The sequence below is a fragment of the Rhinolophus ferrumequinum genome, chromosome 20 (genome assembly GCF_004115265.2).
Source record: "Rhinolophus ferrumequinum isolate MPI-CBG mRhiFer1 chromosome 20, mRhiFer1_v1.p, whole genome shotgun sequence".
Lineage (NCBI taxonomy): Eukaryota > Metazoa > Chordata > Mammalia > Chiroptera > Rhinolophidae > Rhinolophus > Rhinolophus ferrumequinum.
The window spans coordinates 17,233,072-17,251,238 of NC_046303.1; the positions used below are offsets into that span (position 1 = coordinate 17,233,072).

At 39.8% G+C, this 18,167-nt stretch overlaps 1 protein-coding gene across 2 annotated transcripts in view; it reads left to right on the forward strand.

Annotated features, from left to right (window-relative positions):
* The window catches only part of IGF2BP3 (insulin like growth factor 2 mRNA binding protein 3), a 113,415-nt gene that overhangs the window by 36,526 nt on the left and 58,722 nt on the right, over nt 1-18,167 (forward strand). Inside the window, exon 3 of one of the 2 annotated variants that reach the window (XM_033088578.1) lies at nt 893-941. In XM_033088578.1, coding sequence (XP_032944469.1) covers nt 893-941 — 49 coding nt within the window. Of the gene's footprint in view, nt 1-892; nt 942-6,695; nt 6,815-18,167 lie in introns of those variants that run through there. The other variant, XM_033088579.1, reaches the window with a different exon arrangement.

Consider the following 18,167-nt stretch of genomic DNA (forward strand, 5'->3'; position numbering starts at 1 on the left):
TAGGACTACAAGGAAATCAATTACTTTGAAATCCAGTTAACAAAATGTTAAAAATCATAGTCATATATGCTTTTTAACATAATGAGTAACACGTTGTAGCAACGCATCTAAATTTCACAGTAATAAGTGTAAATGGTATTTAAAGATCTACAGCAACTTAATGTGATATGAAAATAACTGATTTATGTTGATGTCCAAATTATAAGTAGTGTAATTCTACTGTGGTTTAATGCCACCATTCATAATTGAAAAGAGGTGCTAAATTTCAGTTTGTGGATAGTGAAAATAAATGTAAAATCTCCCCCCCAATCCAAGTTCCCTGAATTCTGTCCATGGACCCCTTGACTGCAATCTCAGATTAAGAACATCTGCACTAAAGCTTTGTGTCCTGTGATGCTTAATTTGAGGCTAAAGCGTTTGAGCTTAGAATATAGTCACCAGATGTAATGTGTTTCCAACATTAATGTGGGCCAATTTTAATGACTTTTTTCTTTAAACTTTTATTTATTTTAAGTGTGTTTTTCCAGGGCCCATTAACTCCAAGTCAAGCAGTTGTTTCAATTTAGTTGTGGAGGGCGCAGCTCATTCTGGCCTGTGTGGGGATTGAACCGGCAACCCTGGTGTTACAAGCATCGTGCTCTGAACTAACTGGCTGCCCTTTTGAAGGCTTTTAAAATAAGCTATCACTGTGGAATAATGCTGGATCTCCAAATGATCTCAATATGTACCCTGTGATTAACTTTGTCTCCTTTTTCCTTCTTGGGTTGCCTTTTCTTACTGGTTTGTAGTTAATATAAAAATTAAGTAGTTTCTCAACACCCATGTTGATTGTTAATGTCTTTTGCTTTTATGTTTTTTTTTTCTTTTAAAAAACATTTTAATTCTTCTGCAGGATTCGGAAACTTCAGATTCGAAATATCCCGCCTCACTTACAGTGGGAGGTAAGAATTTCTATATTTAACGTTAAGATTTTAGTACTAAGCCTAATGCTGTTAGTTTTTCCAAAGGTTTTTCTCCTGCCCCCAAGTCTTGTGTTAGAGCCCAAAATTCTCTCTTACAGTCTGTGTCTTGCTGTGGGATTTTCTTTGTAAGGGCACACTGTATCTTTTAACAATTGCTCTTTGAGATACTTTTTTAAAAAGTTGAAATAGGTTCTTGGGTGAACTGGATAATTTTCCTCATTCAGTCCCATCCCGACAGAATCTTGTTTGAGATCTTTCTGATGAGCTTGCCAATTAATTGTATTTAAATATGAAGTTCCCTCCTTGGCAAACTTTAGAAAAGACAAATACCTGCTACTTACGCTTTATTTTAAAATGTTACTCTGCTTTCTCTTGCTCAGATGGTGGCACTATAGTGACTGTGTGTAAAAAAAAAAAGCTATTTAGCACAATTGAGTAACCTGTGTCAGCAATTTCCAAAGCATAATAATGATGTCAGTGGTGAGAATGTGAGACACCTGTGGTTGAAGAGGTGAAAGAAAATGTCTGGACTCTTCCAGATGATGGAACCTGAAGTTCTTAAAACCTACCTGGGAGAAGGTGGTGCAGGGAAAACTGCTCAGCTCTTAGGTATTTTTAATATAAAAATCAAGAGTAACTAACTTTGTGTGTGTCACGTTGTCTTCTAAAATGATATTAGATGAATCACTAACCTAGAATCTTCATCAAAATGCAAAGTGTAGTGAAAAGGTTATTTTGGCGCTGAACTGAGGGAAGTTGTTCTGAGCTGTTTCTCCAAGATGCCAGCAGTTGGTAACAAATCGTTTGTGCTCAGAATATTTTACACAGCATTTATTTTGAGAAAAATATCATCGAGTGTAATCTTTGTAGGAGGAGTTAGTTCTTTGGTATATGCTGAATATTTTTCAAATTATATATAATGTATGAAAAGTATAGTTTTGTAGATGGAAACAGTGACTTACAATATTAAACTCTATGCATTTTGCTGTTTCAGATTAACATTTTTTTGGGGGAAGTTTAGTAGCTTGGAGGTGGGTCCCCCAATCAAGTGTTGTGATATCAAGATTATTGGTGTGATCTCCCTGGGCCATGTTACATGGGATTTTCTGTTTGGGAACTATATCTAGTGTAATGTAGCTTTCAATGCAATAGTCCGGTGGTAGCAGCCAAATTCAATAATTATTAGAATAGTGGCATGTCAGCTACAGGCAAGTGGAGTTTCCTTTTAATTCATTCCTAATAGTTTTTCAAATTTAAATTGCAGTGGCTTCTCAAGCATTTAGTTTATTGTATTTGGTGGCTTTTCAAGTTTTTAGTTTATTGCATTCTTTCTCATTCTGGGTAAAATGTCATGAGAATAAATCTATCTCTGTCTTACCTAACGTTTATATTTCATTTTATCCTCTCCATAGTCCTTTGAGGTACAGTGAAGTTGGTGACGTTATCTCCATTTTCAGATGGGCAAATATGGGTACATAGGATTCATACGAAGAACACATATTAAATTGTAAGAAGTTTGGAACTAGACTTTGAAACTCTTGACTTTTAACCCCTTTAACTTTTTTAAATGATTGTTTGAAATATTGATCAACAAAATTTATTGAGGGTTTGTCAGGAGTAGCATGAGCTATTGCAGTGTTTCCTTTCCTTGAAGACTTGAACGAACACCATCGGTTATTTCCTTTTTGAAACGACTCACTTTGTATACATTTTATTTGTACACACTGAGTGTGCTGGCTGTCTCGTGTCAAAGCCTTATCTTAGGCAGTGATAATTTTACACTTACTGGCCTGGACTCTCTTTATATTGCAGGGATTAGACTTTGAATCCCTTGATTATTCTTAGAATCAGTGAAAGTAGAATGACTAGACGTTATGTGCCTCCTGATTTGATGCAATAGGAAATACACAGACACAGATTAAATACTGTCTGAGAAATAGAGGTTTGACTGGATTCACTTTCAATCTAATTTTGAGTTTACAAGAAATACAGAAGATAGAGGCAAAACTTACATGATGCCACGAAGGAAAAACTAGCCAAGTCCAGAATATGGGACCTTCTACAGGACAAATTATACTCTGAAGAGGTTTCTGCAGTGTAAGAGCCGTTTCTGCCTCGTGCATAGTCTGATGTGATTGAGCAAAGGAAGCAGAAGTGTTTTCCTGGGCTAAACATAGGGGAGTAAGGCGGTGGTGGCACGTTCATTATAACTAAAGCACCCTCAAATTGCATCAAGGCGTCTGACATTCATGAGTTGGTCTCTCATTCTGGACATAGAAAGCAAGTAACCAGTATACTAAAAATGAAAGGTTAAAGCTACAGTTTGGATATTGCAGCATAAAATTTTGTGTCTTTTTCTCAGAGCAGAGTTACCTGAACGATTTCTTTTGGAGGTCTTTTTGGTGCTTCTACATGCGCTTGAAGCTATTTTTGGAAGTGGATCTTATAGGAAATCTTAAGACTCTTTTGTAAGGCCAAAGGATTGCCCTAACAGACTGTTTTATTTAGCATTTGGCTTGTTAGTTTTGAACCCAGCTCCTAGTAACAAGTTTGGAGAAAGTTGGCTTCTAGGGTATAGGGAATATTAGAAAGCCCTTGGCTTCCTTCGTGATGAACAGAAGTTTATTCCTTTGGGGTTTGGTGGTGGGAAGTGTCACATTAACGGTAGGAAGTGGTGGGGAGAAGTGGCAGAACTTCCCTGTAATTCATCAGGTCAGTCATGTCCCGTCTGGGAGAAGGGCTAAAGCTTTAGAAAGAGGCCACGTGTTAGACCATCATGAAAGACACACTCTAGTAAATCAGGTGGAAACCTCAGAAAATGGGTATTTTCTTGTGAGCTGAGGCAAGTACTTATAATGGAGAACTTAATATGGTCCACGTTATGCTTAGAAGAATACTTAATGAGGGTGACTTGTAGAGGTCAGAAATTTCCCAAAGATTGGTAGCAGCTTCTTCAAGCTGGTAACATCTAAATGAAATCTGTTATTTTCTTTCCATGTGTACTCGGAATCTAGTAAAAAAGATAGATTGCAGGAGACCTCCCTGGCTGTAGGAGGGAGCAGAAATAGCAGTACCATTAAACCAGGCCCTGGCAGAAGGGAAACCAAAGGAGTGTTTATTTAGAAAGAAATAAGGAAGTAAGCAAGAAAGTAGTGATGTCATGTGATCTAGTCAGGGGCGGAAACAAAACAGTAGCACAGTTAATATAAAACAGCTCAAAGAAAGCCCTCCTAGGCACCCTTGGACAAATATGTACTGAGAATTAGAAGACTGTTTTGGACATTGGGGGGGAGGTGAGATGACTTCCAAGGGAAGAGATTTAGGCAAGAGCTGTGGAATCTGTTAGGTGAAGTCCCTGGTAGAGGCTGACATCTTTAAGGGAAGGAACTGTCCTTCATCTTCATCTCCCCGAGTGCTGATTCCTGTTTGGCACTGTGGTCAGACGAGTTTTGGTCCATGATGAATATGTGAATTAATGCCAAAGAGAAATTGGGTGAGACCAAAACTGACAATGTAAAGCTAACAGTCGGAGGTGCTTTAACTCAATCAAACAGAAAGCGACATCTGTAGAAACAGTGGCGTTGAATTAACTATGAACTGAACAAGAGGTCGCCAGAGGCACTGATACTGAACATTAGAAATAACCCGTGTGAGGGTTGCCTTGTGCAGCAGACACCTTGGAGTTGGAGATAAAGTAGCAGCAGATAAACAGTGTCCTGGGATGGTGCTTTTCAAACTTTTTTCTTCAAAGGGGATGGTATGGCAGAAGCCTGGTGTGGATATAGGTAAAGGCACAGCTATTTAAAGGTGGCACAGAACCTTGCCTGCTGGTTCCCTCTTTGGCCCCTGGGGAGCCCCCGGGGAGGTTTTGTGGGACTCTTTGAAAATCACTGTGACATCAGTGAATTGGAGTATGAAGAGTTGTTAGAGGTAGTTGATCTCCACCAAATAATTCAGAAGGAATGTAATAAGCAATTAAGGGGACCATTGACACAGATAGGTGATCTTTCTTCACCATGGCCTGACTGAGCACTGGCCCATAAATAGCTGACACGCAGCGCTTGTGTGTTGGGTGCTGGATTAACCCATTTTATCTTCACCACAGTCCCATGTTCCCACTTTACAGATGAAGCAACTGAGGTACAGTGAGGTGAAGTAACTTGCCCAGGATCGTGCAGCTGGATAGTGGTAGAATTTCTGCTCTTAATCAGGTTACTCAAACAGAAAATTCCCCCAAAACGTAAGTTTCTATTTCTTGTAATTATCACTTATTTGCTTTCAACATGCCCTGAAAGTGTGACAGTGAATCCAATAAAAACTGGATCCTCCCTGGGTCTGGAGCAAACGTGGTTATGACTGACCAATGGGCTTGGACAGATTGTTGGGGAAAGTTGTGGGGAAATTCTTCCTTTTAGAGAACTATGGTCAGTAGAGTTTTTCATGCATCGTCGGTCTGGGATGGGTCAGACTTTGCCCCATTAGAGATGACCTGGTGAAGGTGTGCAGGGGAATACCAGAGTTGTCTGCGACCTGTACGTGAGTGGTGTGTGAGGTGTTTACTTCTGCTCCGAGCTGCTACCTCCCTGTGTTGACCACACCCTTGCACTGAGATGCCTGGGCTTTTGCCCTGAACTTCCATAGTTCTTCTGAGCCGGTCATCCCAAAGGTCTCCATGCCCTTTTATTATGAAAATATCAAACATAAACACAAATAGAGAGGCTAATCTGACGACAGTCAGTTTCAACCATTCTCAATATATGGTCAGGCAGTCTTGTTTTGTTTATAACTCTGCCCTCTTCACCCTTTTCCCAGACTATTTTGGAGCAAATCCTAGACACATCACTTCATTTAGTAAATACTTCAGTACGTATCTCCGAAAGATAATGCCTCTGTATTAGGTTGCTAAGGCTGCTGTAAGAAAATAACACAAAGTTGGGGGATTAAACAACAGAAACTTTTAATCGGGAATTGAACCGGCAACCTTGTTGTTGAGAGCTTGCGCTCTAACCAACTGAGCCCTCCGGCCACCCCACAAGATCTTTTTAAGACATCGAATCAGTAGGTTTCCCCCACCTCTTTGTGTGTGTGTGTGTGTGTGTGTGTAGCATATTTGTTGAAGTTGGTTTGTTCTGTAGAATGTTCCACTCTCTTAGTTGGCTGCACTACATTCATGTGTGATCCCTTAACACGTTCCTCAGACCCTTGTGGGACTTGGATTGCACTCAAGTTCACTTTGTTTGGACAAGACAAGGTATTTAGGTGTTATATATTCTTCCACCAGGAGGTACATAATAGAATGTCTGTCTCTGTGGTGTGAAATGCCATTGATCGTTGTGAAGATTCATTGTTGTGTGCTTGCCAGGATGGTAATATTCTAATTCTGCAATGTCTTCATTTATTAGTGGAATGCAGTTGTAAAGAGGAACTTATCCCCATCAGTTATTTGATCACTCTGAGGTAAAGTTTGTATAAGAGAGGCAGGAAAAATGTTTGATTCTTTCCATTTATTTTCTATCTTATAAATATGGGTGCCTTGGCGTCCTACAAGGATGACCAGTGAGTTGTTTGTTTTTTTAACCAGTGAGTTTTATGTGTATAATTATGAGCTCATGAGTTTAAATACGTTGAGTTCCAAAATTATTGGAATCATTCATACAAATACTCAAATTATTCTAACCCAAGAGGCTCGTGGAACTTCTTCAAGACAATGCCAGTGTCCTTTTGATGCCACCTCAGTTGTTGATGGCATCCTTGATATTGGCTACAAGAAGCCCCAGGTTTATCTTGTACATTTTCTGTTCCCAGGATCGGAATCAGTCCTTTCTCCAAGGAGCCTGGTTCTTTGGGAAATGGTATGTGGAGATCACAGTGTGATCATGCTTCTCTTGGGACCAAATCCATTGGCCTTTCCTTGGCTGTTCATTTTGTTGTTAACGTTTATGCCCTCAGTTCTGCTGTCTGTGGGTTTTAGTTGTGGCTGCTCTTCTGTGTTTTTCCCTGATGTGAGCTTCTCCATTCCTAAATGTGAACATTTCTATTATTTACTCTGTTTTTACTCTCTTGGACATTCCACTTGTTTCTACTGGTTTTTTGCTTCCTGCTTGAAAGCAAACATTCTGTTGAATATCCATTGAACTTAAGGTGTCAAAAACTAAATTTCTTTCCCTCTCAAATTATTGCTTTGTTTTCTCTGAATTTTAATATTGCTTAGGTCACGTGGGCTTGACCTTGAGGTCATCCTTGATTCTGCCTCTCCCTTTTGCCCTCTGGCCACAGGAAACCAGGTGTACTTAGGTTCCCCGTCCCCATGCTTCCTTTGATGTTCTTTCCCATACCCATGGCCACCACCCTGCAGAGGATTCAGTCATAAGTCAGCCTTTTTAAGCATCTTAATTACCAAGTGTAAATGGAGAAAACAGCATGTAGGCACGACCACCCTATGAGGGGTGACCACAGAGGGCTCCTGCTATGTGTTCTCAAGCTTTAAAACCATCTTTAGAAGTAACTGAGCACTAATTTTAGGATTCTGTGTTAGTGCCAAGATGTTAACTTGCTCTTTTAATTTCATAATCTGCAAATGGGTCGTGTAACTCTTCAAATGAAAACAATTTGTCCTTTCTGTTTGAATTATATTAAACTGTCAACAACCACAAACAGATTGTTTATGGTTGTAAAAAGAGGTTGTTGGTTTCGGTAGTATTTACTTGGAGTCATTGGCACATCCAAGAAGAAATAATTAGTAATAAATCTCTCTGATTTGTGTTACATGCAGAGCTTTTTTTTACGTGATACCTCTACTGCTTTAAAGTTCAGATTGGTGCTTTAGGAATAAGTGTGGTTCCCATGAATAAAGATTGAGAGGAAAAGAAGTTAACTACTTGGGGGTGGGAAATAAGGTAGTCGTTATCCAAACTTTAATGTTCCATGACCAAACAATCAAACAAAGAAGTCACTTTTAAAAAGCCTATTTAAAAAACATAATCTTCTTTTCTGCATGAGATATTTATGCTCTGAACTTGCAGAAGCCCTCAAAACTCTTGCTGTTTTCTATGCTAAGTGGTACCTTAAGTGTGAAGAGGTTTGTTTGTTTGTTTTTTTTTCCCTTGAACGTGGAGAGAAGGGATCTGTGTTGTTTTTACTGACAACACTTCTGATACCAAATACACAGTGTCTTTTCCAAACCAGTTCCACTCTCCGTCACCCACCAGGTGTCCTACAGTTCAGGTCAATTCTGACACTAACTATTGGGTTTAGTGTCTGACTCCACAGGTTAAGGGTTCCATTTCACAAAAAGGGCCCCTCTACCCCCAGATGCCAGCTGCAGTGGGATATCTAGGTTAACTCACATTTCTACTTGAATGACTACAAATTTGGAGGGACGCACAAGCGCCCTCCCCACCACCACCACCATCATGCATGCGATAATTCACTAGACTGGCTCACAGAACTCAAGCAAGTTCTTTACTTACTGTTACCAATTTATTATAAAGGATACAACTCAGAAACATCCCAATGGAAGAAATGCTAGGGTTAGGTAGGAGGAAAGGGGCACAGAGATTCCATGCCCTCCTTAGGCATGCCATGTGGTTCAGGACTAGACATGTCTAGAGAATGCTAAAGAGAGAGCATTTGAAATTCAAGTGCAGAGAAACCTTCACTTGTTGCTCTTTTCCTATTGCTTTCTACTTCTGATGTCAACGAACAAAATATTGAGCGTCAACATGGGGGTGGGAGAAGTCCCAAGGCAGGGGTTTAGAACAGTAATGCAATTGGGAATGACAGGGCACTCGTAATCCTAGTTCTAATTTTAGCATTGGCAACCAGAAAGCAGGGTTGCCTCAATACTTCGGGCATTTTCCCCTTTGTGTTTTGCATTGCTCAATGGCCTACTTTGTCTTATCCCAAACATAATCTTACTATTTAGAGTTTCTTTCCTTGTGGGAATGAGAGAGGCTATCGTTTTCTGTGGTCTTTCCTAGACGTGTAGTATACACGCACTGACATCTTTTCAGGATTCCTCGGTTATCAATTGCTCCTTGTCTAGTAGACAAAAGGAAGTGTTCAGTGAGCATTGGCTGAACTGAGAACGTAGTGTGATGCTTTTCAGAACAGGACCATAACCCAGATAGAGATCTCTGTGTTCATCTTGCAAGGTTCGTTCTGGCTCTAATTGTTGTCACCCTCCTCACTGTACAAGTATATATGAAAAGGATTGAAATGGTTTTAATTAGCTGTCATCAGGTTGGTGATAATGAATTGATGTTTCAGACTTTTTTTTTTTTTAAAGCAAGGTCTATATTTGATTTGTCCGATTTCCCTTATTTTTGTGCTGTCATGTTCCTAGCTCTCATGTTCTTTTCTACTCTGCCTTTAAGATCAACTTAATAGCAACATGCGGGGAGCCCTGACCATGGACAGGACAGTATGCTAAACTCTTTAGATGGATGGATGGTTGTTTGTTTCTTCCAGCCAACCTTAGGTATAAGGAGGAAAGGGGGCTATCCCCACCTTGGGGAAGGAAGGGAAGAAGGTAACAAATAGAGAAATTTGTTGAGGTCTTGCAGCTAACTTTGGCTGAGTGGGATTCAAACCAGGCAACTTGACCCTGAAACCCCCTTTCTTCGTTACTACTGTATGTAAGCTATGTGTGATTCTGTCATCTCTTATATAAAAATAAGAATGACCTCTACTATGCCCTGTAAGTCTATTTATGACTTTGAACACCAACTTCATCAATGTTTTTATTTAGATTTACCATAATTTCTTCCTATAATGAGCACTAAGATTTTTAAATAGACCTGCATTTTCAATCCTCAGACCTGCACCCTCTTTTAAACAAATATTTTCTAATGTTTCAATTACAATCTTGAAACTTACAGAAAATGTAACCCTTCTACATCCATAATTTAAAACTCAGTATAATGCCCTAGTAATACCAGAAAGGAGAAATAAAAGGGAAATAGTTTATAGAAAATAATATTTCAATACTTATGATAAATACCTGGGCATGACCAGAGCTTGGGCATAATGAAATAATCAAGTGTCTGTGCCATATGTAGAATAACCATCAGCAAACCAATATTGATGGTAATACACAGGTATGCCATACAGGTGCCTCAAAGTTCTGTTCTGTAGGGGTGAGAAGCAGACCAAAATACAATTATATCTTTTTTTTTTTTTTAATTGAGGAAGGGGAACAGGACTTTATTGGGGAGCGATGTGTACTTCCAGGACTTTTTTCCAAGTCAAGTTGCTGTCCTTTCAGTCTTAGTTGTGGCGGGCGCAGCTCAGCTCCAGGTCCAGTTGCTGTTGCTAGTTGCAGGGGGCACAGCCCACCATTCCTTGTGGGAGTCGAACTGGCAACCTTGTGGTTGAGAGGACGCACTCCAACCAACTGAGCCATCCGGGAGCTCAGCGGCAGCTCAGGTCAAGGTGCTGTGTTCAATCTTAGTTGCAGGGGGCGCTGCCCACCATCCCTTGCGGGAGTCGAACCAGCAACCTTGTGGTTGAGAGCCCACTGGCCCATGTGGGATTCGAACCAGCAGCTTTCAGAGTTAGGAGCATGGAGCTCTAAACGCCTGAGCCACCGGGCCGGCCTCTACAATTATATCTTGATTTACATGGTGGTTGCAGTTTTGGAAGATAGAGCATGTATTCCAAACTGAACAATTCCAATGAACTGAACACTAAATACTTTGTGAGGTTATAGACTCAGGTAAATGGGCGCTATGTGTATGTGACTGTGAAGGGCTTTTCAGAGCCGTGCAGGACTTGGGGCATCTCTATGTGTGAGACTGTTCTACACACGTCAGGATGTGTGACTTACCTGGCTCCTGCCTATCAAGTGTCAGTGAAACCCCCTTCTCCCACCCTGAAGGATCCACAGCTTCTAAAACCACTCCCTACGCGTAAGCAACGAAGTTTTCTGTACTGAGAATTACTGCTCTAGATCATTCCTCTCCCAACAGTGGGGAAGGTCCAGTTTTACAACAATTTCCAATCGATCACTGACATTGTAAAAATACAAAAATTATTAGAAAAATGGAATTTCAGCCAAAAAGACAAGCCGATTTTTATCATGAGATTCAGCAGATGTAAAATTCCTGTCAATCTGCTATGAAAATTTCTAAATGCTTCATCTCCACTTCTGAACTTACCTTGTTACTGTGTGGTCTCTTTATCTCAAACTTTCTTAACCCAAAGTCACCCAAAATGAATGTATGTTATTGAGAAATTCTTCCTCTTCGAAGATTTTAGTCCTGCTTTTCCTAGCCAAATGCTCAAACGTTTTATTCCCAACACCCCCTTTGCTGTCCATAAATATTACCCTTTATAAAACTATTGTGTTATTTAATGATGGAAACGAATCTAACTGTCTCACTATCAGGGATGCTTTTTTATTCCATGATAGAAATTTGCAGTGTATTTAACAGGCAGAACTCAGATAGTTTTTGGTCTCTCTGTAGCTTTATATACTTGAAATCCACTGCACTTTCTCCATGCCAATGCACAGAGAAGCTGTGACTTTTCTAACCTTAATTTTAGAAGACTTCAGCTATGTTTTTCGCACTCTGAGACTCTTGATGATTGAATATAATTCCTGTGACATAGCAGGAAGGGTCCTGGATCATGAAACGTGTCCCGTGATTCATATTGGTGATATGATGGCAGAACACTCTCAGCAAGGAGCCTGCAGCTGCTCCCCTGTGGATTTGTGGGGTGAACACTAGCGCTGCTGGAGAGATCAGACGGTGTTGCCACAGTGACTGAATCTTAAATGTGACCTCTCTCCTTTTCCTGCCCTTTGGGTTCCTCCAGATGAGCAGAACTGTTTATGTGGCTTTCAGAGGGACCTTGCCTTCAAACACAGGTTAACGATCTGAGTTTTGATAGCATCTCAATACCTTCGCTTTGCCAGCTGACTCAGTGCACAGGTAGTCCTGCTGTGATGCCTGTGCTTGGCTTTGGTGTGTGTTTGTGTAAGTGCTTATGGGATAGACCCAAACACAGTCAATGAGGTGGCTTTTGAAGTGGTTCTGAAGTGACATGGACATGCTTGGGCCTTTAGCTATTTCTTAAAAATTTTGGTGCTTATAAAAAACACAAGTAGGTCAAAGGACGGGATTTTATTTCCTGCCTTACTTTGCGAGGCTGGGTGGCCTAGTCAGAACAGCTCCCTTCAGTTGTGGCGTTGGTGTGGTAGAGGGGGTACTCTGCTGTGAGGAAGCTCTCAGTTGACAGCGCTGGCTCTCGAAAGTGTTCCCTGGAGGAGAGAAGCAGGGCAGAGCCAGCTGGGGCTCTCTCAGGCGCAAACCACCTGCTCAGATAGAGCTCACAGACATTTGTTTTTCAACATTTACAGAGTTGAGTTATGTTCAAACTATGTTCCTCTTAGATGGATTTATCTATATGTGATCAGCAAAAAAATAAAAATAAAAATGGCAGTATACCAGGGGTGCCAAAAAAATGTATGCACATGACTTGTATTCATCTTTTGTGATTGGTATATATTGAGTATTACAATTGTAATATAGTTTTTTTCTTTGCTTAAAATGTGTATACGTTTTTTTTTGGCACCCTCTGTATAGTACTTTGAGTGGAGAATTTTTGTCCATCATTTTATTCCTTGATCCTCCATCCTGGGGAAATGCGATATGGGAAATATGAATGTTTCTTCAGTTGCTCAGTTCCCATGTGCCTCTCATACACACTGAGAACATGTTTCGAGATCCATACTTTTTATACCATGTGTCCCATAACCACTAGCCAATAACCTGATCTGGTGTTAAATTTAAATAACAATGTGTTCTAATATTGGAAGCAAAATACGCTCATCTGTCCTTAGTGGGTATGATGGACTGAATGTGTCTCTCCAAAATTCATATGGTGAAGCCCTAATCGCTAATGTGATGGTATTTGGAGGTGGGGCCTTTGGGAGGTAAGTAGGTCATGTGAGTAGAGCCCTGGGAATGGGGTTAGTGCCCTTAGAAAAAGAGACCAGGAGAGACGGTTCCTCTCTGCCATGTAGGATACAAGCAGGAGGCAACTGTCTGTAAACCAGGAAGAGGGCCCTGGCGCAGAACCCAGCTGTGCTGGCACCCTACTCTTGGACTGCTAGCCTCTAGAAACTGAGAAATCAATTTCTGTTGTTTAAGTTGCCCAGCCTGTGGTATTTGTTACAGGAGTCCAAGATGACTAAGACTTTAGGGAAAGTGTAGAAATGTGGTACTTCATTAGGAATTTAAACTTTTAAATGCTCTTTGTTGGAAGTTTTCAAACATATACATGTAGAGAAAATAGTATAATAGAACTCCCATGTACCCAGCTTTAAACATTACCAACATATTCTGCTCTTATCTATATCCCCTAACTTTGTTCTTTTTTCTAAACTATTTTAAAGCAATTCAAGGGTGACTGATGGCACAGAAAATTTGTTTTACATGCTCATGTAAACATAGATGCATTAGTTTCCTATTGCTTATGTAAGTCAGAAATTACCACAAATGTGGTGGCTTAAAACAATAGAAACTTTTTCTCTTCTAGAAGTTAGGAGTCAAAAATCAGTCTCAATGAGCTGAAGTCAAGATGTTGGAACCATTTACTTGCCTTTTCCAGCATCTAGAGGCTGCCTGCTTTCCTTGGTTTGTGGCTTCTTCCTGTATCTTCAGATCGTGTCATTCCAATCTCTGCCTCTGTTGTCACTTGACCTCTCTGACTCCTCTCGTGCCTTTTTATAAGAACCCCTGTGATTACATCAGGCCCACCTGGATAACCTCTCCACCTCAAGATCCTTAATTTAATCACACGTGCAAGGTCTCTTTTGCCATAGGAGGAATGTCCACAGGTTTCCGGGATTAGGAAGTAGATACATTTGGAACCATTATTCAGACTACCACAGTAGGACCACAGTGTGATCAGCATTCAAATGTCAGGTAAATGGTAGAAACACAGTCCCAAGAGTGGGGACTCTAATCACGGCGAAACACATAAAGACTCAGTCCTTCAAAACCTGGAGAGATCGCTGTACAGAATACAGCCTGTCAGATAACAAGAAAGAAGGAGGCGCGTATTGGGGTAAGGCCAGTTCGTAACTGGTGTCTTTTGAGACATAAAAGAAAGCTGTAGTCCAACATCAGATTCAAGACTTCGAGCAAAGGTGACTTAACTGTACAGAGCCTGTTTCCCACCTGTGAAAAGGAAATCAACAATATGTTTCTTTCGCGGGCATTGTAAGAACCAGCAAATAGCACAAGTGCCTTGTCCCATAGTTGATTGTAAATTAATAAACTTCAAGGGATTTGTCCTTTGGCTGAAATGCTCATCCTTTGTGCTCCACTATAGGGAAGTACTTTGCTTCCTCAACCCCATCACTTTCATAGTTTTGGAGCTTTTGTCATTCATATGGTCTCTGCCAAGAATCCATTTGCTCCCTTCTGTTTTCCTGAATTCCTATTAATTAGCCCTCAACTTAGAGGTCATTTCTTCCGCAAAGCATTCCTTACATTTTCTGCCATCCTTGGATTAGGTGTCTCTTCTATGTTTCTCCCATACTTAGCACTATAGTACCACTTAGCACTTCATATTTTAACTGCCTTCTGACTTGTGTCTGTTCCTCCACCAGATTCTGAACTTTGGATGCAGGACTGTATCATCTCCCAGTTGTCATCAAAGACCCAGAATAGTGTCTGTTGTGGATTAGCTGGTCAATACACACTGAACCTCTCTTGGTTGGAACCTTTTTCAACTCAGTAATAGATTTAAAAAAAAAAAAAGGTTCACTGGAGTTTTTCGGGGGGAGGTAGTGGCACGGTAGGCTTAAGGAAATAGAATGTAAACTTCTTGTCCTAGTTCATTGCGTTTTATTGAAGTGGAAATAAACCACAGAAGTGTATTTAAAATGCTATTATTTTTGTTATGTTTGTTTGTGGGGTCTTTTTGTTTATTTGATTTTGGGGTGGAAACTGATAGAAATCTTGGTACAGCTATGTTGGGCCCTTCACTAGCAGGGGACATGTTGTATTTTAGAAAGAGAATCTTGCAGGTATTTTATCTGTCACTGGCTACTTGTTTTAATGTTTTAAGTAGCTCAGGTGTTTTGGATTAGATTTGTTTTTTTTTAATTTATTGGGGTGACAATTGTTAGTAAAACTACATAGATTTCAGGTGTACAATTCTGTATTACATCATCTATAAATCCCATTGTGTGTTCACCCGGAGTCAGTTCTCCTTCCATCACCATATATTTGATCCCTCTTACCCTCACCTCCCACCCCCCACCCCCCTAGATTTTCTAATAGTATTTTAGCTTAAAATTCAACTTTCTATTTTGGGGGAAGCTCAATTTCTTATTTTTTCTTTTTTAAAGAAAACCCTCAGACTTGACTTTCGAAGAAGTGAGTCACAGAGAAGTCAGAAGCATCACTGAGTAACGCTCCTTGTGGCTGTTACTGAGCAGGCCGCGCCTCACGATGCAGGCTGCATTAGGATGGATGAACGCTAAGCCCTCCTGAGTTGACACCCATCATTGCCTCCATGTTCTCCTTTCTCAGCAAATCTGATGCCCATCAGCTCTGAGCATGTTCTGTGCACTTCCAATGTTCCAGTATTACTGCACTACCTGAAGGTGGCCAGCTGAACAAATACTTCTCATTTCAAATAGTCGTCATCATTTCTTTTCCTTAAAAGACATAACCTAATCACGTTAGCGTCTTGCTTCGCTAAACATGGGCAAGTCTGTCATCAGACACAGCTTTGTTTCTGTATGCTAGGAATTTCATTCTGACTTACTGTTTAATTAATGCGCATTTAATTAGAGGACCTTTGCTCAGACGCTCCCTCTGCTGCTAGAGACAGAGCTTTGTAGTATGTAATAGAGCTTTAGTTCCTTTTTACTGATTGGGTCCAGCTTGGTGTTTTCTCTTAATGGATTGAAGGATCACGTCTACCTTACAGTATATTTCAGGGTTTTAACTTTTTACTACTGATTTCATGCTAATTATTTTAATCCTTAGTTTCCCCTGGCTTTATTTTTTCTCTCATGGACATTCAAAAAAAATCTTGTGTCGATTGTCTTTTGTAAGTTGCTTCATCCTTTTAAGAAGTAGTTGTTTTTCAGTCGTGCAGGTTTTTCTGTAGCTAAAAGAGCGTGGTGTGTGAACTAGATTAGTGGTTGTCTATCCTCTTGCCATTATAAGTAATATAGACTCATTGGATAAAATTTGAAAAGTACAAAAAGTTTTGGTGTATTACCGTTCTTATTCCTATGCAGGAATTCAATATAAATTGAACGAGCAGATCAGAGTGTGACTTTTTAGGCCATTTGTTGGTACAAAAGCTTTTGTAGAAATTTTGTGCTTCTTTATACTTTCCCTGCTAATAGCTGAGACTGACTTTCACCCATATCCTCTCCCGCATAACTCATGTTAAAATAATTTAAAATCTTAACCAATTTTATTTGCAAAAACTAGCATTATTATTTCAATTGGCATATTTTGACCAGTAGTGGAACTTTTAAAATGCATGTTGACCATTTCTTTTTGGCTGTCAGTTCTGTTCATGGCCTCTTTCCTCTAACTATATATGTCTGGTAATACTTTTCTTCCTGGGAAAACACTAGTTATACTATGTCGAGATTACAGATTTATCATCCAGTTTCTTTTCTTTCCATCTGTGCAGGCTTATAATTGAAAAAAACACACACAAAAACACTGATCCTATTGCATATAATTTAACGTACTGCTTTGGTTTTTTCCTCTTAAACCTTAGATCCTCCTCTCAAGTCAAATGCTGGTAGTAATTCTCATTTTCTTAATGATTTACCACAACTTAAGCCATATTAGTAGATCTCTTATTTTTCAATAGCTTTATTGAGGTATGATTGACATAAAATAATTTACACATCTTTATACGATTTGACAAGTTTTGACATAAGTATACACCTGTGAAGCCATCACAAAAATAAAAAAAGAGCATAACTATTACTGCCCAGAAGTTTCCTTATGCCCTTTTATAGTCTCACCCACTATTCTCCTCAAGCAGCTGCTGGTCTGCTTTCTTTCACTGCAAATTGTTTTGCATTTTCTAGAGTTTTATAATTATGAGTCAAATAATATATACTCGTTTGGTCTGGCTCCTTTCAATCAGCAGAATTACTTTAAGATCTACCCATGTTGTGTGAAAAAAAGCTTATTCCTTTTTATAGCTGAGTAGTATTAATAAGCTTATTAATAAGAAGCTTATTCCTTTTTATAGCTGAGTAGTATTCCGTTGTGTGGATATACCATAATTCGTTTATCTGTTCATCTGTTCATCTGTGGACGGACATTTGGGTTGTTTCCAGTTTTTAAACAAAGGTGATAAGAACGTTATGCACAGGTCTCTGTGTGGATATATGCTTTTGTGGGGACCCAGTTGAATGTCCAGAGTTGGTATGAAGATTATTTTACACTAAAGACTTTTGAGATTCAACAGAGGCAGAAAGAAGCCTCTTCATAGTTCTCCTTATCTGAACTGACTAAAGGCAGAAACTTCTGGGAGTGAGGCTGCCATAAATACCCTGTCTGGAGTTTTATTAGCCTGAGGAAAGATGGAGAAGACCACTCCTTTTTAAACAAACATCACAAACTTTTATGTCCCATTTACTCTTCCTGTGAAGCCTTTCTTTCTCCACCTTCTCCCCCATCAAGTTAAGTATATAAATCCCCATCTTTAGCTATTTAGAGAGCTACTTCTTTTGTGTGCTTCCATATGCATATATGAATAAACTTTGTATTTTCTCCTGTTAATCTGTCTGTTGTCAATTGAATTCACAGGTCCCCAGTCACTCAGCCTAAGTTGGTAGAGGAAAAAGTTTTTACTCCCAACACTTAGATTTCTCTTGGGGGAATTCTAGAAGTGGAATAACTGGGTCATAATGTAGGTATATGTTTCACATTTTAAGAAACTGCCAAACTGTTTTTCAGAGTACAGTAGTTATACCATTTTATGTTCCCACCAGCAGGTTATGAGATGTCCAGTCCTAACGTGTGCAATTCATTGGTTTTGAGTATATTCACTGAGTTATGGAACATCCCCAGTATGTAATTTTAGAACATTTTTATCACTCCAAAAAATCAACGGTGCACCCACTGGCACTCACTTCTTATTTCCCCCCTCTCACCAGCCCCTGGCAACCATTGATCTACTTTCTATCAATGGATTTGCCTA